Source organism: Heloderma suspectum, chromosome 3, assembly GCF_057233095.1.
Source record: "Heloderma suspectum isolate Gila_16-S chromosome 3, 16-S_ref, whole genome shotgun sequence".
NCBI lineage: Eukaryota > Metazoa > Chordata > Lepidosauria > Squamata > Helodermatidae > Heloderma > Heloderma suspectum.
This window is the reverse complement of record NC_139460.1, coordinates 112,848,833-112,875,061: the sequence shown is the minus strand read 5'-3', so window position 1 is coordinate 112,875,061 and position 26,229 is coordinate 112,848,833. Positions and strand designations below refer to the sequence as shown.

Sequence of the window (26,229 nt, the reverse complement as noted above, 5' to 3'; positions counted from 1 at the left end):
ATACTCTTACTATGAGTAAACCCCGCTGAACACAGTGGGACTTATTTCCAAGTACACATACATAGGATTATGCTATTAAAAGGTATATGTGGGATCCTAAGAATCTTGTACTTATGGCTAGCATCCAGTGGCTATGAAGTGTACACAGAAATCCACAAAGCACCATTCTCTTAAGAATAGCACACCGCTCCCCGCAAGCACCAAAAAACACCCTACAGCAAGTGGAGCCCTCGTATATGCCATGCTTTGGGGCATACTCAATATGCATCTCCACACACCTACACATCTGTATGGATGTTATTGGGTCAATTAAAATATAATAAACAAATATTAGATTTTCATACTGAAAAACTTGCCATTGAAATTAGTTGAGATATATACATAGATTTATTATTTTGCACAATCATAGCAATTCCCTACTGCAAAACCCAGGAGAGACTGACATGGAGAAATCTCTTTCGCATTCAAAATTGATATTCTGCATAGGTTCCAGTGGCAGCAGGTGCGCGCGCCCAAGTTTAATACAAAAATGGCAAACAACACAGTTGCGTGTATCAGTCACACAACAAATGAGGTGAGAGTATATCATTCACAATGCCACACTTGTTAGCGGAAACAAAGCATTAAGAGAAAACTAACCTTTAATTTGTCATAACGGTCACTTAAAGCTGCCACCTGGTGATCACGATGCCTCCCGACCAGTTTACACAAGGCACAGATTAACTGGTCATCAGTCACACAATACATGTTAACTTTCTCATCTTCATGTTCCAGACACATTAATCCTCTGATATGAGAGTCAGGAATAGGCTCAATCAAACGGTGGCCAGTAAATGGCTTCTTGTTTGGGTGAGTCGCTTTTAAGCACTCCTCACAGTAGGATACCTCACAAGTTACACAGGTCTTCACTGCTTCCTGAGCAGGGTCCTGCTCACAGAACTGGCAGAGAACTTTTTCACTGGAGGACATGCTGTTGCTATCAAAAGCTCGTTCTCGGCGAGTTTCACTAGGAGAATTGGGCCCGCTCACTGAAGCTTTCTGAAACCTGTCGATAATATTCTGCAGCGTGACGTTGCGCTTGAGTCCGTCTAGACCACGTTGGCTGAGGGTGATGACATAACGACAAGTAGGGCACTGGAAGGCGGTGATAGATTCCACTGATTCGTTGGTGGCACAGTGAGAGACCAAGATGCGATGCGCACAGTTGAAACAGAGGCTGTGAGCACAAGGCAGCAGCAGCGGATCCTCAAACAGCTCCAAACAGATAGGGCAGGTCAGTTCTGACTCCAGTGTTTCCATCTTCAGGCAAAGCTTTCCTGTGTCATCAGCGAAATCCAGGGAAGCTGGTCAGCTATCTGAAAGGCACAACATAACATTCGATTAGGCGAGACAGAGAAGAGGGGTCAGCCATGGGGGGTTGTCAACCACTTTCCTTGCTATTATCCAGCCACCTCTCCAGATTGGAAGGCAACATAAAGTCTGGAATCCATCTATGCACCAACAATTAAGGTATTTAAAACCATATTTTCCATTTATGTTTCCATAAGTTATTCTTAAAAAAGCAATGTCTCCATTGTTTTTCTCCTACAAGAGACCAAGTGCAAGAGCAGAGTGTTTGGAGTGCTCTCAAAAACAATATTACAGTTTTTAAATCAGCATATATGCACTCACACACATCACAGTGCGATATGTTGCTGCTGCAAAAGCTTCCTTCAGATCCACGATGGAATCAGCTACCAAAAATTCAATAAATGTCTACATGCATTTCAAGTAACTTTTAAAAGCAGCAGCAGAAAAAGGAAGCATCTCACACCAAACTTAAAAGCTGTTATTTCTCAATATGGACACCATGATATTATTTAGGTTCCAGGTTGTATGTATATTTACAGTAGGGTACTTCGCACACATAACATGTGTGTATATGTATAATCCTGACTATGTTCATAATTATCTGTGACTAAATGAACAGTAAATAGAGAAAAAGAAAAAATATAGTGTGGAATATCTAAAAGGTTGCATACTGTGAAGATAGATATATGCATGTACATAGATACATGTCTGCTTTTACAGTCACAGCAATCAGCATCTTCAAAAGGCTAGATTAGAAAGAAAGAAAAATATTTAGAAAAGGAAATGGTGCTTCAACACTTCTTGTCAAAAATTTGGTGGATGAGACACGGTATTTGCTGAATTGAGGATGGATTGAACTAAAATACCTTGCCCGCTTCTTTGTTTTTGTTTTAATACAATTGTGCAAGTGCCAGGAACTTCTGTTGTTTTCAGCCAAGAAGGTCAAAGGCTGTTTTACTGTGCAAATACCCATTTTAACAGCCTTGTAGGTTAGCTGAAATGCAGCTTGACTCGACAACGACTTTTCTCAGCGTGAGATTCAAGAACATGCAGCAGTTCATCCCATCTCTGGAAAGAGATCAATCCTAAAAATGACTGAAACTTCATTTTGTTTCCTTTTTCACTAATCATGTTGCATGAAATGATTTTGAAAGAGTCGCCCTACGTGGTGCTCCTTCCCTAAGCTCTTGTCAAGGCCCTATCACTGTTATAAGCAGACAGGTCAGTGAAGCAGAAGCAAAAGCTATACTTCACACTCACAGAAATGTACCTCTTCACAGTACAATCTATTTAAGCTTTGTTGCTCATAACAGAGGACAGCTTCAGATGGCCCAGCTGCATAGTCTTTACACTGTAAAGCTGTTGTCCCGTTGTGTGAACTCTTCGCTTCCCTCCTCTTCCACCTCTCCCCTCTCCAAAATTCACATAGAAATCTTGGTTCATTAAGGGTGAAGGGAGCCTTATGCTCATTAGCAAGCTTGGGAACCAATTCTCTTTGAACCTTCTGCATTTCTCCACAATTAAACCGGGGGGCTGCAGTTACAGTGACAGGAACGTTATGTGTAACCTCAGTCAAAACCATAATAGGATAGAAAAGTTCAACAATGGAGGCAAAGTTCAAGTCAACCTCTTATGCTTATTCATACATGCTTTGTGGTGAGGGCAGAAAAGCCTTTGTCCCACAGAGATTAGAACAATGTGCCATTTGGTTTCACACTTATTTGCCAAAAATCTGGGGAACTTCATAATGCACCAATCCAATCACAAATCTGGTTTGCTTCTTTTTTCAGCATTAACTATGGATTACATTGGCCTCACTGAACTTCACTCTGCCAAATGATAACTGTTGTGTGCAATTAAAGTCCAAACTTGTTGCTTTGGCATGACCATTACAAAATCACACTGTTTTTTTCATCAACTGATGAGGCTGATGAGCCTACAAACAATGAAAGCATGGCAAGAACAATATTGTCTGGCATTTCTTCATTTCCTGTCTCATACTGGATGGTAAAAACCTAAGCCAAATTGTTTCCATCTATCCTACATAAGGTTGGCAAGTTGACATTTGAAAAATATGGGAAACTTTGGAGTTATGGTGTTTGAAATGAGTATAATTCGTTATGATATTCTCAAACTGTGAGATGTATGAGTCAAGAGTTAATAAATTGAATGATTAAAGTAAATGTTACATTTAATACACAGCATGCAACTATGCCAGTTATTTTTCCTTACTCCAAAGTATGTAGAGGGAGCAACCCGACCGTGCCACCATGAAAAGGTCTTCTCCCCAGTAGCCTCCCACTGCACCAGATGGCAGGGAAAACCCAGAGAAGAGCCTCTACTAAGCATCCCAAAGGACGTGCAGGCACAGGTGATTCTTCATGTTCCCTGGTTTCAAGCCATGAAGTGCTTTAAAGTGAAGACCAGCTGTATGAACTGGGCCTGGAAATAGACTGGGAACACTTGCAGTAGCTGAACCACTGGCATAATATGCTCATATCAACTGGTCCCAATAAACAGTCTAGCTAGCAGATTTATTTTGAACTAACTGCAGTTTCTGTGCTATTTTTAGAGACAGTCCTACATATAACATATTACAGTAGTCAAACCTGGAGGTTACCAGAGTATGGATCATTGAGGCCAAGCTCTCTATCTTTGTCCAGGCAAGATGGAGTTGGTAAACCAGCCTAAGTTGGTAAAAGACACTCCATTTTCCATGGCGGAAATCTGCACCTCTGGTGACATAGATGGTGCAACGATGTGCACCTAAGTCACAAACCTGATCCCTAAGAGGAAGTGAATCATGCGAATATTACTCAAATGCTATCCATATATCCATTGGTTCTAACTTTATGTTTCACTTGTTGATATGTAGCTGAACTTGTGAACTTGCACTGGAGGTAATATAAAAGTTCTGACAGTGATGTTTGATGCACAGGGCAAGTCACTCTGTCATGTTCCAGTCGATCTGTTGAATATGCATGTGTAAACTCTCAGACTGACAGAATGGCGATGTGTGTGTATGTGCACGTATCTGCTGTCCTCTTTACACTGATGTGGTTTGTTCAGTTAATCCCCACCACACACACACATACACACACACACACACACACACACATATACAAGATATCATTTGGAAAGAAAGAAATCTAGTATTCAATACATTTATGATAGAAGTCCATAATGTTTCAAAAAGAGTAAAACATAGTTAAGAATTTATGTTCATGCCATATAATCTAATATATACACTGCAAGAAAAAGTGCCTGTCTACCATGTAAATTATATAGTTAGAATTTCTAAAACTAGCTCTGCTAGTTTTAGCAGAAAAAAATTAGAGATTTCTCTGTGTAACTGTTTTCCAGCTATGGCATAAAAATAGAAATATTTGAGGAAAGTTGACCTCAATATTAAAAAAAAACACTTTAAGGTCTCGTAAGTATAACTTTTGCTTATAATAGCTTCAAACATGCACTGGAGTCCGTCAATAACATAACCCTATTTTAAGCCTTAATTAATTAATTAATTAATACATTTCTATCCTGGTTTTTTTTTCTTCTTGTGAGGGACCCAAGGTGGCTTACATGGTCCTCCTCCTCTCCATTTTATCCTTGCAACCACCTTGTGAGGTAGGTTAGGCTGAGAGTCAATGACTGGCCCAAAGTCACCCAGTGAGCTTCATGGCTGAGTGGGGACTAGAACCTGGATCTCTCGAGTTCCTGTCCAACACTGTAACCCCCACATGATATTGGTTCTATAACATGATGCCACCATGTTCTTGGCAACCAACATTTTTGTAATTTGATTAATCAATGATTAATCAATGATTAATAAAATATTTTGGTGTTCTATCTCAAATTATTCCTTTGGGCTACTTGAACAGGATCTTTGCAATCATGGTTAACCATGTATTACATTGGTTCTTAGACCTAGCTACATATTACATGCAAACACATGCAGCACTAGATAGTGAGGAGGCAACTAGGAGTTGAGAAGTGGTGGGACAAGAGATTTTCCCTTTCCTCGCTTGCTATTTTTCTGCCTCAGATCATTCTCCCTGAGATGCTTTCAGAACCATGTACATTGGAATAACCACCCAGGTGGGGTGAGGGTGGGAAATGTAATTTGCACTGAAGAAGGGGTGGTAGGGAAAGACCTAAGCATCACCTTAAAATACTAAAATGTATCCTGGAAATGATGCAAGTTTCCTGTTTAAATAATCGGTATGTTTTTAGTGATTCTAAGCTAAGAAAAACATGAATATTAAAAAGGGCATTAAAATATATTCCATATTAGTGTCTCAAACAGCTATTTAAGCTGAGGTACAAATACTCTGTAATATGCAATAGGGTAACTGAGAAGGGATCAGATCACCATTGCATAATGACTTTGTAGACATTACATAGTACACAGGGTACATACAGTTCTCAATTGTCTGAAGGGTTCTATAGTATGATGCCACCATGTTCTCAGCAAGCAAGATCTTTGTAATTTGACTGAAGCTTGGTGTTATGAGATACCACCGGGGATTGCAGCCCTTCCCACAGAATCATAACTGCAAAAGTCACCATTCAGCAGAAAACAATGATCATTCAACACTTCAGGAAATACTACTTACACTTCCTGGAGTTTCAGCTGAAAAGCTGCCACTACCTACTTTACAGACATATATTAAGGCAGAGGAGAGTATATAACTTTAACCAAAAAGCAAATCGAGGCTGTGCTTCTGTAACAGCAGAAAGCTCTCTTACAGGAAGTCAAAGTTCCTTTGATGTTATCAAAATCAGTATAGTAATCTTTACTCATAATTCTGAGCCAGTGGTTCCTGAATTTTGGTTCACACAGAGTCACGAATGCAAAATAGGATGTGTGGTTTAAACAGAAGAAGCAGAACCAGCAGTCCACCAATACCACCAAGCTGAATGTTCTGTACTCTAGAGACACGTCAAGACCAACAACAGAATCTAACCCCTTTACTTGGTTTGATTGGAGCCAAATGTGAATGGAAATTTTATACACACACACACACACACACACTCACACCACTTGAAAGACAGGTGTGACAGAGAGGGACAGGCTCAGCATCTGCCAGCGTCCTGGAGCCCTGTGTTGATACCTGGCTCCATGGAGCAGTGCCGGCATTGCGCAAAATTAAAACAGAAGCACCAAGCACCTGACAGGGCTCATCACCATAGGAGAGGGTCCATTAGAGGCTATGTAGAGGGCCCCCACTTTGCTGGCTCTGGAGAAGACCTGTAATTAAGCATGGCCCTCTAAAATTCCAAGCTGCTCCTGGTGATAGGAACAGAAGGACTTGACAATTCTATTTCTTCCTCTCTGCACTTTTTATTGCTATTCCAGTTACCAGGTTTAATAGCAAATCAGTAGGAGATTATGGTGCTACATTTTAAGCCTTCCATTAGCAATTCATTTTGTGGGGGGAAAGCTTTCCCCTACAAGGGAATGCTGCAATCCAAAAACCATTAATAAGGAACCCAGTCAATTTTGGAAGAATGTTTTATGATGAAGTGATATGGAGAATGCAAAGAGCTGACTATACCAGAATGTGAAAAGGAACTCCAAAAACCCATGAACAGTACTTAGCAGAATAACTACTAGACAGAAAATAAGTGATCAAAGGGGAAAACTAATACTTCAAATGAAATTACTTGTGTGCATGTGTGACCTTGTTCATTAATGGAAAACTCTCAATAAAAGGAATTTCCAAGCATACCACAAATCATAATTCTTCCACCAAAGCTCAGTGAGATTCTAGCAGTTGACTGCTGGCACGCAAGAACAGCAGCAGCAGCAACAATAACCATAAGGAATATCTCTGGGCTGTTGTGCAAATTGCACAAGGAACTTCTACAACACAAACTACACTGAGTGTAACTCCTGTTCAGTTCCATAGATCAGATGTGGGAGAAGTCATGAGTGGAAGGAGGCCTTTATTAAGTCATAATAAAGCTGAATGCTGAAGTCAAGGAATTTAAGTCAGGGCCATATCAGAGAACCCCTTTTAAGACTCTTGGAGACCTGGTGGTTGAATGTTCACTTCAGCCCGGCCCTTTTTAATAGATAAAAGACTAGATGTGCATATAATAATTGTTTAATGTATATTTGACATCAGAATTTAATACAGCAGTACACTAAACATATTTTTTTCAAAAATTGAAAGGCAAAAAGTTATTGGATTCAATATAGCACCCTACATATGGGATCTTTTCATTTTTTAAAATCAACTAATGTATCAACTAATACAGACAACAAGTTGAAGTCTGTAGCTGAGCTATTAAATATTCCTTGCTACTATTGGCTGGCTGATGGCTCCATAGCTCACCCTCCAGCAAGGCTATCAGGTAAAGCTGTAGGTTTGCCTGGAGATGTGGGCAGAAGGAGGAGGAAAGGAGTTAATGGGCTATAGGCTGGTTAAATTTGTAAGCCAAACAGGACAGTAAGACCAGATCCCTCAACTGAAGTGAACAGAGCACAGAAAAAAACCTAAAGCACTGAAATTGCTCCTAATTTTGGAGTTATATTTCACTGATGAGCACTACTGTCATAAAACAAAAGGATTCAATCATCTGGAACAGTGAAGCATAGTACTGCCAGTCAATGTTTCTGTAGACCCCTTCGTGTGTGAGACCTAGGGCAATTTCCCCATTGCTCCACCTAAAAATGTCCTGAATGTCCAATAAAATGCTTTGAGAACTGCAACTATGATTCTTGATACATATAAAATCTAATACTGGGTATCATAGATTAAAAACAGAGGGCAATATCCAACACTGCTGGCCCACTTATGCTATTGACATACCACTGGCATAAGTGACCTCTAGCAGTACACCAATAGTGTAAGCTAGTATGATGAGTTTTCTAGGTAAACTTGACGCACCAGCTTATGCTGTTGGCATACTGCCAGAGGTTGCTCATGCTAGTGGCAGGTCCACAGCGTAAGCAGACTGGCAGTGCTGGATACTGCCCATAATTACTTGGAACTGCATCCATTATTGACTGAAGGCAAAAGGAGAAGGGGACGGCAGAGGATGAGATGGCTAGATAGCATCACTGATGCAATGAATATGGACTTGAGCACGCTCCGGGAGAGAGCGCAGGACAGGAAGGCCTGGCGTGCTATGGTCCATGGGGTCACGAACAGTCGGACACGACTGAATGAGTGAACAACAACAAGCATCCCTTATTGGTTCCAATGAATATACATTACAATAGATAGGCTAGCTTCTTACTAAAAGGAAATGTACCTAAAATATCTCCTCACATGAGCAAACATCTGTATATTCCTTTTCAAAGTCATATACATGAAATAAATAATTAGGGACAGGGTTGCAAAGCATGCCAAAGCACTAGTAATAAACCAACACTTCATATAAAGGGCTCACTTCAGATACTTACCACAAGTATCCTTGATGCCTGTAAGTTAACTATAGGTTTTAAATGACGGGCAATGAACAAGGAAAATGAGCCTCGTCTCTCATTTGATAGTTTTAATAGAGAATGATAACATCCCAGTGGTGTTTAACAACATACAGATATGTGGTCAACTTAACGGAGCCTAGCACAGTTATCTGCAGGAGTCCAACCACAATGCTACCCTCACGATCTAATAACAGTGGTCTTGAAATACTGTGATATCATTCCAAACTAGCTCAACTTTCTATAAAGCCAACACGACTAATGTTTACAGATGAAGAAACGACATTAGCCGAACATAAAGTTGTTAAAAACTTGCTAAAACACAAGAACAGTGTCGCCATTTAAAATCTGTTCAAAGTATACACGAAGCAGCATACCTACCGACGGATCTCGGCCTACGTGTTTTTGATGAAACATTGCTGTTAAATGATCACGTCGATCTCCTCAGAAGCCAGTGAAAAGCTAAAGCGGCCTCCAGTAGCCTCCAGTAGTTGCAAGTAATCCTGGACCTTTAGCGCTGTGTAACTGTGAGACAGCTGATGCTGAAGCACAACAGGAAAATCTACTCTACAATTCCAGGAAAGCCAGCTCCACCTAATCACCTCCGTCAGAGTTTAAGGACTGAAAACTGCCTCTGCAATCCGGCTGCCTTTTGTCACTGACACTAAAGCAAACTCTCTCCTTTCTCTTTCAGCATTCAACATCTATGGAGTGAGAAAGCAGCAAGGATCAGATTCTCTCACAGTGCATCCATGTAACCCACCCGACAATGGCAGCTTGTAATAAGGGCACTGGGCTTTGCTGCCACATTATTTGAACAAGTGGAAGTCCAGCCTGCTGTGTAATTAATCCAGGAATGAATAATGAATTTCAGTTCCCATGCCTGTAAGGGGAGATTGACCTGAACCAGCAAAACCTGTCACGCTACTACCGACAGTTCAAAACTTTACTACTTTCTCATGGAAGATTGAGGTCTACTGAACAAATCTCACAAGGGCAAGCAATTGACTGTTACTGTCTGCTTGATCAGTTCCTTGCAGAGGTTCAACAATCAGCTGGAATAATAGTAATAAATGTTTAATATTAAAGGAAAGACTTCTTTCCTTTTAGTGGTGCCATTTAGGGAGGACACAAGGGCAGCTTCACACCATATGTGAATTATCCCTGAAGAGCAGTATAACTTTTGGCTATTATGAAGTACCAAAATTAAGCCAGAAACACACTTAAAATGCATTGCTTTGTTTGTAGCATTTAATCTTGAATATATCCCAAAGTGGACCTTTGAGCCTTACTGTGAATTCTGCCCTCCACAACCCCACCACTGAAACTGAAAATAGTGCTCCTGCTTTCTCTTCATTTACAACTTAGCATATACAGTCTTTAAGTCTAGAGGTTTAAAAAAATATGAAATTCCATAGTTACATTAAAAATGTATAGTCAATATTACTACATCATCAATAGTTTTAAATGAACATCATGGAAAAAACCCAAATCCCTCTATATCTTCCTGTATATCTTTCTAAGCATTCTGATACATACCAGACATTTGGCTTTCAATGAAGGTGTTAAAAGATTCATGTGAAAGTGGAAGCAGCAGGAATGAATTGTTTCCTTGTGTTCCACTTTTCATGTTGCAGTGTCTCCTTTTATGTTGTTATCGTCAAATGAAAAATGCATTAAATGCTTAGAAGAATGGATCCAAATCAACATTCCATTTGCTCTTCATCCCAGAGACAAGTTTGCATTTCATTTGCCTTACAAAGTAATTTAATTTCCTTCATTATTTCCTGTCTTAAAATAATGATGGGAATAGTGCGCCATTAAGACTGACATAGTTTCTGCAGGCAAAATCTCAACTTATCTGCAGAATTTTAAAAAAATATCTAGTGGAATAGAGGAATGGAAATAAAAAAAAAACCTGAGGGCAATTAGCAGTAACCTGAATCATCAAAACTGCTTGGGTAATAGTAAGGATAAATGAGACTCAGCATTGTTTTTCATTCACAAATGCACACATACAGAGTGTGGTCAGAGCAGATACCTCATGGTGCAATTTCACACCATGGATGTCTATTAAGGCATTTGCCCACACTACACACAGACCAACATTGGAGATGTGATGTGTGCAAGTATGCATGCTTTATCCCCAAGTGCCTCTGGCTACCTCATAGACCTTTGCACACTGAGTGCAAAGTTCTGTATAAGGGCTGGTAACCAAATTCAATTGAATGCACCAACCCAGCTCCCACGGGCAGGGTTTCTGACTGCAGCAGCTGGGTAAGCACATTCAGCTGAATGCACTTACAGTCCCCATGCAGACCTTCGTGCTCAATGTGCAAAGGTCTATGAGGCAGACAGGGGTATGGGGATGCTTGGGGGTGGGGCATGTGTGTTGATACATTAGCCCTATGTATGTTTCAGGCTAATACCTGCATAGGGCTTGGAATAATGTTCACAATAACCATGTGGTCGGGGGAATTCCATGGCTGTCTCTCATAGTGGGACCTATTTCCAGAAGAGTGCTAAGGGGACGTGAAAAACCAGCACTATTGCCCTCCCCGTGTGTATTTATTTGTTTGTTTATTTAAAAGACCCTTATGCTGCTTTACAGGACAATATTCTGCCTATGCAGCATTCAACAATAAAAGCACGATTCAATAATATAACATCAAAACACCAACTGCAACAACATTCAGTGAGTATGATTCATACACTTTCCCCAAAGGCATGGGATCACACAATAGGGAAGTGGCTCTCCCCTGCAGTTGTGTATGCGAAGGGACCATAAGCTTTAGGCACAATCATCAATAGAGCAGAAAACTCAGCAGGGTTTTGATTTTCCCAACCATAATGTTCCCTGTTTATCCCAACACAAACATGTACGAGTGTTCATTGTTCCTGTATGACTAAATGTTCATTGTTAAGCACTGTGTCTAATCAACTCTCTTAAGTGCAGGAGATCCATATTGAGAAAAGCAAGATTCCAAAGCATGGAACAAACACTCTATAACAAAGTGATCAGCATGTCTTTATTTTATGCCTACAGATTACAGGGGCCACACTGAGAGTCTTCTGGAAATGCTGTATTTCACTGCAACATGTTCAGTCAGCTACAATATACAGTTAGAAAAGGGCTAAACACCTACCTAGCAAAACACACTTTTCAGTGTATACTAAAGTTGTTTTAAGCGTGAACATGGCAACATTTTGATTGCAAGCATATATTTACTCTAGATAAGCCTATAGACGATCTGTGATTGGCTACAGCTGACTGTTAAGCGGGCAATCAGTGCCAATTCCAGGTTTGCCTCTGCTACATAATGCACAAAATGGACATGGGTCTTGCCTGGAAATATGCATATTAATTACATTCCGCTGACACATTCAGTTACCTTGGCACAGCACCTCCTAAATGTGCATTAACATCTGGTGCACTATTTCATTTTGAGTGCACTGTGTGTCTCTTGTGTGTGTGTGACTCTGAGAAGTGCTTTCCCTACCACACTCTGGCTGCTTCCATAATGGGCATTTACTGTAGAATAGCCATACTTTGTTCACTCACTTTTTATGGCGAATCTGCATGACATCATGAGCAGAACATCCTTCCCCTTTATTTTTCCCTTTCATCTTCATTTTCCCCCCAGAGCTCAGAAAATGTGACCTTTTTCAACACAATGGAGCAGCTGCTCAAGCTGTTCAATCACTTTTGGGGCTGGTTATGCCCTGTACAGATTGCTAGACATTTCATTTTCTATGGAGTGCCTTTTTTCTCTATGAATCAATGCTATCACGTTAACCCTTCTCTTTCCAAAAAGCATTACCTTTACATCAATTTATTTTCTCTCCATCCCAATAAATTGCAGCTGTCGGTGGATGGGGATCACGATCGGGATTACAGTGAGTGGAGAAGAACTTTGGGGCTGGGGGAAGAGCGACAGCCCTCCTTCCTAGATACAGATTATTTTTGAGATTCCAATGGTCTGGAAGCAGAGCTGCTAATCCACCTTCAGCTTTAAGCAGAACAGCGCCAATTGGTTGCTGCTAAATTACCCATTCTGGAAGCACTCCTTAGCTTCAGACTAATCAGTTTCAGCTACCAGCAAAGTCCCTTCTTTGCAAGCTGAAAAGCAGGTCACAAAATATCCTGAGCACTGTGAGAAGCTGAAACTGTGTCACCCATCATCAGCAATGTCATGAGCACCCATGACTCACATGAATCCATATTTTAGACACTACTGTCTAAAGGGCAAAGGCCACAGTCACTGAAGACAGAAGGCTATTTTACCAACAACAATCTTGTCATTGCAGTGCTGGGAATGTGAAATATCCCCAAAATAGAAATGCCACCTTTCAAGCGGTCAAACTAGAATTGGTGCCTTTGTATTAGAGCTTAACAACTAAATACAAAAGATATCTAGATCCTGTGCAATAAATGAGTAATAAGACAAATAGTTCTTCAGGAAAGACCTTTTTTATATGTGTAGAACTGAAACTCCATTATCACATGTGTACCTCACCTCTAGGTATGTATCTGGAACTCAGAGTAATGTATGTGGGTGTTATTCAATTTTACTTTATCTACAATCCATGGCCATTGTGGGCTTGTGAGGAACGAATTAGTTCCTCCAACTGTAAGAGGGTGCCAAGGCACTCACTGCTGATGGTCCACAGACATTAAAAGATGTTTTAGTTGGAGATGCTGCCAAATGACACTCACTGGTAACTGGAATTTAATCTGCTGTTCTGAAAATGATAGGAATTCTCCTTCTGCCCCTATTAATTTATATAAGGTGGATCCCTCATTCATCCGAGCATTTCAAAATGGAAGGCTGTCCCACTATGCAAGTCTGGTTTGCATCATAAAGTTAACAAAGAGTGGGCATATGAATCAAAAGGAAGCTGGTGAGCCCCTATGCACCATGCCTCCCTAGTTTCTGGTATTGTGGGTGGGAGAGCTCCGTTCTTACATACGGGGGTGGATCCTAACAACATCCATTTGGAAAGGGGTGTCAAATAAACCAATTTCAGATTGCCCATGAAGACACACTAGAAAGAGAAGCTTGCCAATAGTATGAGGAAATAAAACATATGACTTGTGATATAGGATTAAATCAGGAAGATTAAAGCCTCTTTTGGGAACTGGGAACTACAACTTCTTAAATAAATATCAAGAAGGGGAAGAAGATTCCCAAATAAGCTTCCAAAATGCTACATTTAAGTTTTTGGCAAAAGCCAATGCTGCTAAAACTAGCCCACTAATTTAACACAACAATTAAGGCCACAGGGGCTGCCATGCAACCTTCAGGCTACAGATTGTGCACTCTTGCCCTAAATGATCAAGTATGTAATTTGGGTGCGTACATGCACACATCTCTGTCACTAGATGCACAAGTGATTTCTGTGGCATGGTGTGACTTTTAGGCTGGTACACCAACTACGACTTTACCTAGACAATGACAGCCTGACTATAGTGTTCTGTGTTCTGGTAGCTTCCTGTTTAGATGATTGTGATGCATTGTATGTGGGATGACCTTTGAAGACAGTCCAGAAAACTTCAGTTGGTACTACAAAACATGGTGGCAAGGGCACTGACTTGAACTGGTGTTATGATCATATTATACCAGTATTGTATAACCATCGTCATCACATCATCATCACTGGCTCCTGGTTCATTTCCAGGCTCAATTCAAAGTGCTGGTTTTAACTTATAAAGCCTTTCATGGCTTGAGGATACAGTGTAAGAAGGACTACCTCTTCCCATATGTTCCAGTGTGTGCCCTGAGATCACTCTGAGAGGCTCTGCTCAAATTGCCTCTTCATACTGAATGTTGGTGGAGAGCTAACCATGAGCAAGGCCTTTTCAGTGGTAGCCCCTCACCCCACTTTCTGGAGTGTCCTCCCTTGAGGTCCTCTGGTGCCTATTTTGTTGATTGTTTGGCCCCAGGCAAAAACTTTTTAATTCTCTCAGGACTTTTGACTTACTATATATTTTACTGCCAGTCATATTTTAAAGTTGTGATTTAGAACTGTTTTGTCTTGATTTGACAAAGACATTTAATATTTGTGCTAGTTTACACTCTTTCTAAATTGTGTTTGATACTACTTTTAACCTTAATTGTATTTGATTGATTTTATTGTCTTACATATTTTACCTGAGACTATAGGGCTATAGTGCGACTCATATGTTGAATGAAACAAATAAAATAAATGAAATGAAATAACAATATCCAAGTCCTAGAAATCTTAGATGCTCCACTGATTGGAAGACAGTTTGTCACAGGAAATAACTAAATTAACTAATTTGGTCAGAATCAGAGAGGACTGCCAAGGTAATTATTATTTTTCCAGGACAATTGGGCTAAATGTGAACTACTGGAGTGGTAGACCATTGTTGTACCATTATTTTTGGTAGAATAATGTTGAGATTTGCTTTCTGCATAAAATATGCCACTTCATATAGGAATGAGGTTATATATATATATATATATATATAGAGAGAGAGAGAGAGAGAGGGAGGGAGGGACAGACAATATATTTAACAAATAAAAAATAACACAATCCAGGTCTGAAAAGCAATGCTACAGCATCTAGGCTATAGACAAATAAGACCATAATAATCTTAAAAAAGAAACTCTGGACTAAAACAGTGTCCTGACAATGATATCATCTGCAGGTTGCATGAAGTAATCAGCAGCTGATGTCATGATAGTTGCTTTCATAAATGGAATATATCCTTCAACATTCTGGAAAGTATTATATTAGTTTAACAAGGGCAAGGCTAGCCCAAGAGATTTGCTGCCTGAGGTGAAGGATAAGATGGTGCCCCTCCCCACATTCCATATACAGAAACCAACTGGACTGCCCACCACACCTGAGCACAGCAGAGTACCTTAGGAAGTGCAGGACAGGCGTCACACACACTCCTGTCCTCCAATACCTCTCCACCATTCCCTAGAACCTGCTGCCTAAGGCAGCTACCTCACTCTGCCTAATGGCAGGTCTGGCTCTGAGTTAGAAGAAGGAATCTTTAATAAGGCTGAGCAGAGACCACATTTCAGAAAAATTACGACGTCGTCCTAAATAAGCCTCAGTGGAACAACAATAAAAATAAGTGACATGATGATTTGAGGACTAACAAAGGAATGTCACCTTAACTTCTGATTTGCAATTATAATACCAGTTGAAAAATCAAGTCCATGCTCTAAAGACAGGGCATGACATTCTTATCAACAGCTGGCTGGGAAAAAGGTTCTCTTCTGGGAATCCACCCCAAGTGGCAGACAGTTCTCCGCACAGCTGGCTTGTTCATTCCTAGTGGACAGCATCAGCGCCAGTGGGCTGACAGACTGATGCAAATGTAATTAACACTTCATATTACCACAAAACTTTGCAGCTAGAAGCCCTTTGAAGTCCACCATTTCCATCTATACAATGATTGCAGATCTTGTAACTCAAGTGTTTGTATGCCACCTCACTTTATTTTGTTTTTTAAGGAATAAAAGTATACTCAGCTTCCTCTCCCCCTGAACACTTTCCTATCAGGATACAAGCATTAAGTGGTTCAGGTTTGCAGATGCATAAAAGGATCGATATGTGTTTCATTAATGCAGATATTGGTGAAAGAAAAACTAGGTTGCCAAGTATGATCTTCACCTTCAAGCTACACAAAGGAGAGGTGAAAAGCACTCAATGTGCCTTGTAGAAAATTACAAGTTGAGGGCACAGTCATGCCCTCCAATACGTAACATACCCATTTCATAGTTCTTCAGCATATTTATGTACATGTTCAAGAGAAGCAGGTGTAACAGCATGCCCGGGGCAATAATTTAATGGAAGCCTTACTGAACTAGTCCAATGCCACACAAATAATTCATTTGTGGACTGCAGACTGAGAAATCCTGGCTGTTCGCCCTGCTATGCCAGGATTCCTTAAAGCCCTTTATGGTTGAGCCCACATGGGAGTTGTGGATGCTTGACAGAGAAAGGCAGAGTTGTCAACAGCCCTGTTCAGACAGCCTAAGAGCTTGAGGAAATCTGTAGCTTAGCACTTTTGTCCAATGTGGGACAGCTCTCTCCTTGTTGCCCAAGATAGGATGCCCCTTTAATACTTGTTATATTAGCTGCTGTTTGCATAGAATGAGGATTCCTCAGGAATCTGAGGTTCTGTTCATATTTCCCTTCTAATGAAGGTCATGGATGGGAGTCCCTCTGTGCTGATGTGGCATTCTGACTAAAGGACAGAGTTCCTTTCTGCCAGGGACCAAAACTCTTCAAAGCACCAGAAGAGGGTTTGGGGACAAGCATTTTGCCATTTTATCCTGTGCTCTTGGAGGCTGCTTCTTCCTGCTCAGTCTTCAGACTCTGCTCTCACTTCTGGCTCCGGCCGTCTCTGCTTTTGCTCTGGCTGCACCTTGGTCTTTCTGACTCTTACCGGCTCCCTCACTGTCTTTATATACCATCCTCCCTCAAACCCGAAAGTACTGCTTCAAAACTGAAGAAATGAAACTTAAGTGGAAAAATGAAACTGATACTTAACCAGAGAAAAGGAACTATTCCTCTCAGGGTTACCCCCTCCCAACAGAAAACTCCAGGCCTCTAAGCCTGATCATTTCTCCCTTTGCATCTGTAGGCCTCAAACCTTCGCACCATGCTTTACAAATATAGCTGCAGATGTTGAAGTGGATAGGATAGGTTGGTACGGGGCAACAGTGGCTTCTCCTCCACCTTTTCCTCTAAGATCACAAGATACTATGTCCTCAGAGCCATTACTCATTGATCCCACCATTGTGGAAAGAAGCCTCCACTCTTTCCCAGAACTCTAAATATGCAGAGGCCCCATCTATCCAATCCTCTGTGCAGCTTTGTTTTCCATTAACATGAAGCAAGGCTACCAAATTGTTCAGTCAGCAAAATATTACAGAGCGTGGTTCTGAGCGCTTGAAGCTTAAGGGCATACTGCTATTATGAAGCAGCTGCATCACTCACTTGACATAAAGTGCTGAAGAAAAACTTTGTAAGGATGGGCAGCAAACCCATCATTAACATGAGTTATGTAAGAAACTTTAGATATCAAACAGTGTAGGCACTAAGTGCTAACTTAAATTAGGCACTTGCAGAACCATTTGCAAAAAGTTAAGTGCTGAACAGGGTTTACTGCTAGAGGCTGTAATCTTTTTTGATAAAGTTGCCTTAAAAATGAACCGCGTGTTACTTTTTTAATGCTTTAAACAGGAAAAGTCTTAATATACCTGTTGGTTGTATGAACAAGCAAACTGAAATAACCTACACAACTGAGTTTACCTGTATTTTACCAAAAGTAAGTCCAGCTTTTTCCTTGCCTAAAACTATTCCCCAAGCAGGATGCAGGCAATGTTGACATACTTAAATACTTTGCTATCAGGAAATTGAAGTTAAAAATGACAATCTTACAAAAACACTTGTGTATTATCAATCGAAACACAGCAAGTTTTTCAATGCCTCAAACTGACATTTCGTTTAACAGTCTCTGTTAAACGAAATGTCTCCTTCTAGCTACACCACTATCTGGATGCCAACTAGGAACACATCGATTGTTCCTATGTGGCTGGCTGTGAGACCACACGTTTCAACGTCAGCTTTCTCTATCAGCTAATTTTCACCAACCCTCGTTTCCTTCTTCCTGGGGCCTTTTCAGTAGGGGTGGAGGTGGGGTGGGGTTAAAAGAACGGCTTTTGTTCCACTCTTTGTGACCTCACAGATCAGCATCCATAAATTATTCTATGGATGGGCAGTTTTTAATCACTATCCTGACCAGCAGCATCATGGATTAATCTGTGGATGATTCCAACAGTGGCTCCATGCACATTAGCCCCCCTGGGTTACTGTACTCGAAGCCCCTTTTCTTATGCTATGTTTCCTCTGCATCATGCTAAAGCCTTCTTGCTGACAGTTGTGGAAAGCATCTTTTATCTATATATTTAGCTACACAGATGGAATGAGCTTCCATAGTGCATCTCTAAAAGCCTAAAGAACAGCTTTCTCCTGAAAATAATTTTAGAAACACAACAGCAGGTGCTTTTTCGCTGAAAAACCATAAAATCTTTCAAATCCACAGCAGGCAAAATGCAATTTAACACAATAGACAATTTAACAAAATATCATCCTTCATAGTCAAAACTAAACTAAATATAAGTAGTCAAAACTGAATGTGGTATAGAGTATCAGTAGTCTAAGAGCACTAAATAAGAATTATATACTATTGGGCCCCTTCTGTGATAATTACTCCACCTTCACCTTTTAGTTTTACACGGTGATGATCCGTACATCCTTTTTTTTATCATAAAAGTGTTTCCTTTTGAAACCATTTCTTAATAAATTAAAGGCAGCACTTTCCTATTTTGAATATACTTGGCCTCTTAGATAAAATAATTTGTTTTTATTATATCCAGTTAAATGAAGATCAAGCAGGGCAAGGTATTTTCATGTAAGCTACTATCAGCACAGTGTACACTTGGAATAGTCTTGTTTGGGTAACTGAAAATCATCATCCAACAAGTCTTTTCAAGGATTGGGACTAGGAATTACTTTGAGATTAAAGTCTGAAATAGTTAACTATTTAAATCAAATGACTGAGGCCAAATATTTGATACGGTAGTGGATGGGATTGTGAACATGCACCGTGCCAGTCAGCAGGTACATGACTACTGCAGCTGATAGGCTGACTGAAAACTGAGGTATTGTGAACTGATAGGCTATTTTGTTCATTTATCATTATGGTAAATCATTTCCCTTGCTACAGAGCTTATTTTCTCTCAGCTATTCTAGTCTCCTTTGTCTAATGGCAGATTAATACTTAATAATACTTAACATTTGTATAGCGTTTCAGTTTTCAAAGCACTTCATATGCATTTCTTCTAGTTGTAATCCTTACCATAACCCTCCAAGGTAAATATTATCTCCCATATTTCAAATGAAGGGATGGGGTGGAGTGGGGTGCTGAGGCGGAGAGAGAGTGGCTTGCAAAAGGCCATTTAGTGAGTTCATGGCAGAGGTGAGATTTAGACTGGAGACTTGCTCATTTGTAGGTCAGTCTCTCAGCCACTAAGGAATGCCAGTTTTCACCACCATGCTACACAGATGGTCTAGCAGATGCCCTTTTATAAAAGGTACAATTGTCGGCATTTGGGGCCCATAACTGCAGACTCAATACCCAAGGACTGACTTTAAGAAAAGAAAAAACGCATAGGTCCCAGTCATCAACTCACCTTTCCCATTCAAAGAAACTATTGTTCTCTCCTTTCTACAGCCAACATGAGCCATGACAAACTCATAATAGGACTGGCTGTGGATCATTCCTGGGTCTTCAGAAGGACAGAGATAAACCCTAAAGCAAAGCCTATATTTACCTGTCAAGTATATAATACAAGACATTGCATAATATCACAGATTATGAACTGAACATTTTTCCTAGTTAGGGGTGAGAACTTTTAATTCACAAAATATTAACAGTCAGTTAAAAGAAGAATGGCTGGCAGCCCCAAACCTAGTGCAGTTTCAAGTTGACATCTCTAGCTTTGTTGCTAGAAAGTGTTGCTTTGCTTGTCCATACTATATCTTTCAAACATTCCAGGTAATTTCAAACAGACAAATGTCTTACTTCTGGTTACTATCTGTTCTTTTTTTCTTCTTCATTTCCCTAATTTGTCAGTAAAGTGCCGAGTAATATGAGAATGCAGACATTTTTCTGAGCAATACCATACTATTTTTTTTTATTTGCATGTATAATCCCACCTTTCAATATATCCGCCTCATGACAAATAGCTCAAATAACTGGGTTATTATTAATCTCATTGTCACAGAATAGTAGATGGAAACCAGGTAACAATAAATCTGGCTACATATCAAGATCTATTTTCATGAATTTTGAACATTTATGCTTGATGTATAAAGTTTCCTTTAAAAGCTTGCAATATCTTACTTATAACATCCAGCTAGTCCAAAATAAGGTATGGTCACACTTGCTCTCAATCGTGTATGACTGTGCTATTTTTCTCTGCCAGAATTAGGCCGCTGCCACTGCCACACATAAAGAATCTAGGTCAAAAAGGTAGTTCTAGTGAGTAATGACATCGGACAAGGTTAATACAATATTAACATCTACTAAACAAGAAAGTCATTTTTCATTATACCATCTTACCTGACGTCAAGCATTTGAGGAAGAAGTCCAGAAAACATAGCAGAAGTTTACTTTTTTTCTGACTTAAAGGTGACCACCACCACTTCTCTACATTAGAGAGCCAGTGTGGTGTAGTGGTTAGAGTGTTGGACAGGGACTCAGGAAATGCAGGTTCTAGTCCCCACTTGGCCAGGAAGCTCACTGGGTCACTCTGGGCCAGTCACTGGTTCTCAGCCTAAACTGCTTCACAGGGTTGTTGTAAGGATAAAATGGACAGGAGGAGGACCATGTAAGCCACTTTGGGTTCCTCGGAGGAAAGGCATATAGATGTAACAAACAAATTACTATTACTGGCTAACGTAACAGTAGTGACATAAGCTACTTTGATAATGTCATGGCTATGTGATATTGTCCATTTTGACAAATTCTCCTAAGTTTTCTATGTTTCCTTGTTGTATTTAGACACAACTTGCATTCCAGCAAAACACAGGATCCTACCAGTGTTTATTCGAAAGTGAGGCATGTTAATTTCAGTGGAACTTACTCCCAGGAAACTGTTTAGGATTGCAGCCTGGATGAAGTACATATCCAGCTTTTAGCCATTTTATTTCTGATGACTTTCAAGGAGGATGCTTTGTGATGCTAGGAGGAACTCTATGGCATACATAAGCTGGTCTTCAAGAACAAAAACCATTTGCATGTACTCTATGTCATATTGGCCTAAATTGGGTGTTTTGATCAGCCCCACAGCACAGTCTATAATATAGGTATTATCTCATTGTTTAAAGTTACATACAGCAGTTATCTCAGTTTGCCAAATGTCTGCTGTTTCCATTTCTCTTCACAATGCCAAGTTATTTCAGCGCTCAGCACTCCAGAACTTCCTTGCTGCACCTATGGACTCTTTCATCTCAAATATTGTTCTCAGCTGAACAAATCACAGTATGTCATGTTTCGTTCTAAGTGACAGTTGCAGTCTACTGTCCTTTCCTTCCCAAGCTTCCTGACATTTTATTATTCTCCCCTTAGGGTATATATATTTTAAATATTTTTTTAAAAAAACTAAGTTTAGACAGAACATAAAATAACTTAATTTTCACAGGTAACTGAGTGTGAAACATCTACAACCTTTGGAAACACTGGTATCAACAATAAAATAAGAAAGACATTTTTACATAAACTCATGTCTTACTAAGAGTTCAAATGATGCCTGAGATAGTATCATTTCCTGAATGAAAGGCAGTTTTAACCTACTGCCAGCTCTCCTAAACAGGAAAGCTCTTCACTTGGCTTGCTCAGTCTTATCAACAGAAGGAGAAAGCTGCCAACCAACTTAGAGGCCAACAGGGAGACTCCTCCCTTGCCTTCACAGTGCTTAATGTTCTCTATCTACATTTCCCACATATGCCAATGATTGTGGACCAGCCAAAACCTAGGCATTTACTTCTGGATAGGTAGACTGATCTATGGATCTTAGAAGGAAGTGACACTTTTAATTACCATAAATTCCCCATCCTGTACCAGCTGGCCAGAGTTTACATCTGGTATATATAAAAATGAGGCTGCGATTCCATAGCTTATGCCTGTGTCTCAGAAAACTTGAACCTTCTGCCCAAAAGCTGCACTGGCAGAAGGCATGAGGTTCTAACAACTTCCCCAAAAGGCTGCTGCAGTGAACCTTCCCCTCACTGAGTGAGCTGTAATCTTGTGTCTACATTACTATGGACATCCATTATAGCCTTCTTCAGTCACCTAGATAGAATTGATCTAGAACAGACTTCCCCAAACCGGCACTCTCCAGATGGGTTGGATTACAACTTTAATATCCCTAGCCAGCATGACCAGATGTGTGATCCAACACATCTGGAGTGCACCAGGTGGGGGAAGTCTGCTCTAGAATACTCTTCTTCCCAAGGAAGGTTGTTTCAAGGCCACGTCTAGACTTTCAAGGCCATCTTCCTAACATCTGACTTTTGCCAAAGCCATTTTTTGTGATGTACTAGGACAGCATTTTCTTTTCACAACAAATTACTTCAATCTATGAAAAATGGAGTTAATTTTGAATAAATGCTGGACAGGCCTGCAAACAAACTTATCCTTGGGGGAAAATACACAAAGTATTAGCTGACAGTGCCCGAAGTTCAGACATCTGACATGCTGAGGGGAGTGCCATTGCAGAACCTTCTTTAGCTCTAAGAGGAACCCTCCCTAAATGTTCACAAGGAGGACCAATAACTGCCTTGAGCAGCTAGTTCAGTTTCCACACAGGAAACCTATGATACATAGGTGGATTCTTTAGTGCTTCTGTCTTCAGAATCCTATAAATATGACACTGTGCTAAGGAATTCTTCTTGGTACTGCAACCAAGTTCCCTTTTTGGTGCTGACACTTCTATAGAGCATGGGTCCACAGCCCAAAGGCCCCATGCAACCCCCACCCAAAGGATGTCCTGACTCCCCTCCCACTGTTGCCGAAGTCCCTTCCCCAGCGATCCTGATACAGATCACTCTTTCCTCGCTGGTAGCAGGGATGAGAAAAGAGTTAACTATATCAGGATTCCTGGGGGAGGTGGTGGAGAGAAGGGCCACCCAGGGGGTTGAGACATCCTCTGAGGTCTGGTAATAATGTGCCACTTCCTTTTGGGTCTGCTACTCCTGAGCAAAAGGATACAGAATAGTCTAGATTTACTGGACTGTGTAAATGTGTATGATTTGCTGGCTAAAGATAAACTGCGTCAATTGATGGGAACAAATAGGAAGGAGATATCCTTTGCCTCCACAACTGCAGTGGTGGGTCTGTTGTGCAATGATATTACGGTCACCTAGTGCCAGACCCAACAAATTGCACTGTTGGAAGGGATGTACAGCTTGTGTAAAATCTGTTCTGTGTTTCACAGATTGTCAGGTGCCTTTCATTCCATTGTCCGCCCATCAACAGAATCAGATTGTTTGTTTCCGAATTTGGGCAAATTCGCCCCAAATGCGCACTTTCAAGCTATAGCCTATGGGGGAAATGCACATTTTTGGCCGGGTGGGTTTTTGGGGTGTATTTTTGTACAACAACATTTGCACAAAATTCCCAAAGGTTAGAAAAATGGTCCATAAGTCTACGGCATCTGCCTGACAAGGGAAAAGCCGGTCTGCTATGGAATTTGCGGGTCGGATTCATAAAAATCTGAACTTATTTGGTTCCGCTGTGGATTTGTCTGACAACTTTAGCTGAAGGGTATACTTTTATCTAGTAAGCTCAGCTCTTAAGCAGATATTACTGCTGCTAGTAGCACTGTTTAGTCAATGAGACATCCAGATGAGATGTCCAAAACACAAGTGACGTAAGGACATAATGGAATAAAAATGGAAAGGACTGGGGCAGGGAAAGCATCGTAAAACTCTTCAAGAAATTCAGTTTTCCCTATCACTATATCACTATGCTAACAAAAGCTACTCCTGGTGAACTTCCGCCCATCAGTGGAGGTGCTCCAGTTCTTACCTTGGTTGGACCATTGTGCTACGTAATACTCCCTTGAACTGAATTGTTGTTTCCACATTGCTCAGTTTGTAATGGAAGTAATATTAGCTGAATGCTGTAGATCATTGGATGAATACGTATGCATACACACACACGCACACATGGGGTGGGGAGAGATTATTTGAGTATGTAGATTCTCAAAATTGGAGGCATGCAACTCAATGTGAATCAACCTTGTTACTTTAGATCATAGGTAGATACACTATCAGTCCCTTCGGCATTTTGCGGAGACCATGAAGTACAATTTCCCAAAGCGTTAGGGGAAAAGCTCAGGATGCCAGTTGGGGCTTCAATCCTCTAAGCTGCATCATTACCATAATGCTGTTCTCTTCTCTGCCGCGTGATATGGGATGTTGAATGAAGAAAGTGTGGTACATAGTACCGGGGGCAGAATTCACCATCCTGATAATCTCAGCTTTAATTCTCCCCCTCTACCATCAAATATTTTTCTAGTCCTATGTCTGTGAAGATATGCTTTAAAGTATGTGAGCAATGCAAGGTAACCTGTCAGAAAGCAGAATGCTGAACGGATTCTTGAGTGCCTGTGTAGTTCCTCCATAATTTTGTTCTAGCAACTGTGGTGCACTTTGAGAGACTACAGTACCAGAATATATGCTGAGCAAGCATCTCCTCATTGTCTTTCTGCTTGAACTGAACTTCGGAAAGATGCTAGACACTCTTCCTTATATAGACAACAATTAATTGAAGCTCAGCTTATAGCAGACGGTGTCCATATTTTGTAATAATCTGCTTTGACTTAATGTGTTTTTGCCAATAGTAGATGCACAAAAGTGCTGACAAGTGGGAAAAAATGTATGACCAATAAGCATCAGACTAAAAATCTGCAATTTGTTATTGACATGCAAGCTGGTACATCATTAGGGAGTTATCCATTATAAATCAGCCAAAATAAACTTGGAACAACTTTCTTTTGAGCATTAACCAGTTATTTGTAAGCACTTGGCAAAAAATCCTAAGCTATTTATTCTCAGTGTCAACACAAATATTAGTTAAGTAATTGTCCATGTTAGTTTCAGGCAATTACCAACCTTATGACCCCCATAAAAAACAATAACACAAAACTGTTGAAAGACTGATTGATTAAATTTCGAGTGTGTTGACATACCATGATTTCCTTATAAATATACACACTCACATACAAAAACAATGCATTAATTTTACTTGCTCGTGAATCTACTGGGAAACATTTTAGGTTTTAAATAGTATTTTTAATGCAGTATCATTCAGAGTTTGAGGGAAATGTAATAGTCTAAACTGCAGGATTCAAAACTCAATTGGAATCTCAAGCTCCCTTCCAGCCCTTCTAAACCAGGGGTGACCAAGCTGTGGCCCTCTAGATGTTTTGGCTTGCAACTGCCCTCATCCCTCACCACTGGCTATGCTGTCTAGGACTGACAGATGTTCTGGGGGGAAAAATTGAAGGCCACAAGTTGCCTATCCCTGTTCTAAACATGGATAATGTGCAATTTTATTCTCTTTAGAAGATGACTTAAAGGATATTAGCATTACAGATTTTTCTCAACAAGATGTTGTTTAATACAAGATACAACACCACCATCCTTGAGCCCAGTATTTCAAAAAATATACTGCCCTTGTCTTTGAGAGTACTGAAAAGTGAACCATCAAAATGGTCTTGCTTAGGTCATAACTTTCAGCACGGTTTATCTGATTATTTTTTAACACATTCAGCCTCTTTATTTCTTAGTACACAGAGTAAGATTATGATTAGATCATACTCCAG

At 40.3% G+C, this 26,229-nt stretch overlaps 1 protein-coding gene across 4 annotated transcripts in view; it reads right to left on the bottom strand.

Moving 5' to 3' along the window:
- Positions 1-26,229, bottom strand: part of MID1 (midline 1) — a 270,609-nt gene that overhangs the window by 100,294 nt on the left and 144,086 nt on the right. For 3 of the 4 annotated variants that reach the window (XM_084841761.1, XM_084841760.1, XM_084841762.1), the window contains exon 2: positions 640-1,355. In XM_084841761.1, coding sequence (XP_084697887.1) covers positions 640-1,299 — 660 coding nt within the window. In that variant the 5' untranslated portion in view covers positions 1,300-1,355. Of the gene's footprint in view, positions 1-639; positions 1,356-9,166; positions 9,648-26,229 lie in introns of those variants that run through there. The other variant, XM_084841759.1, reaches the window with a different exon arrangement.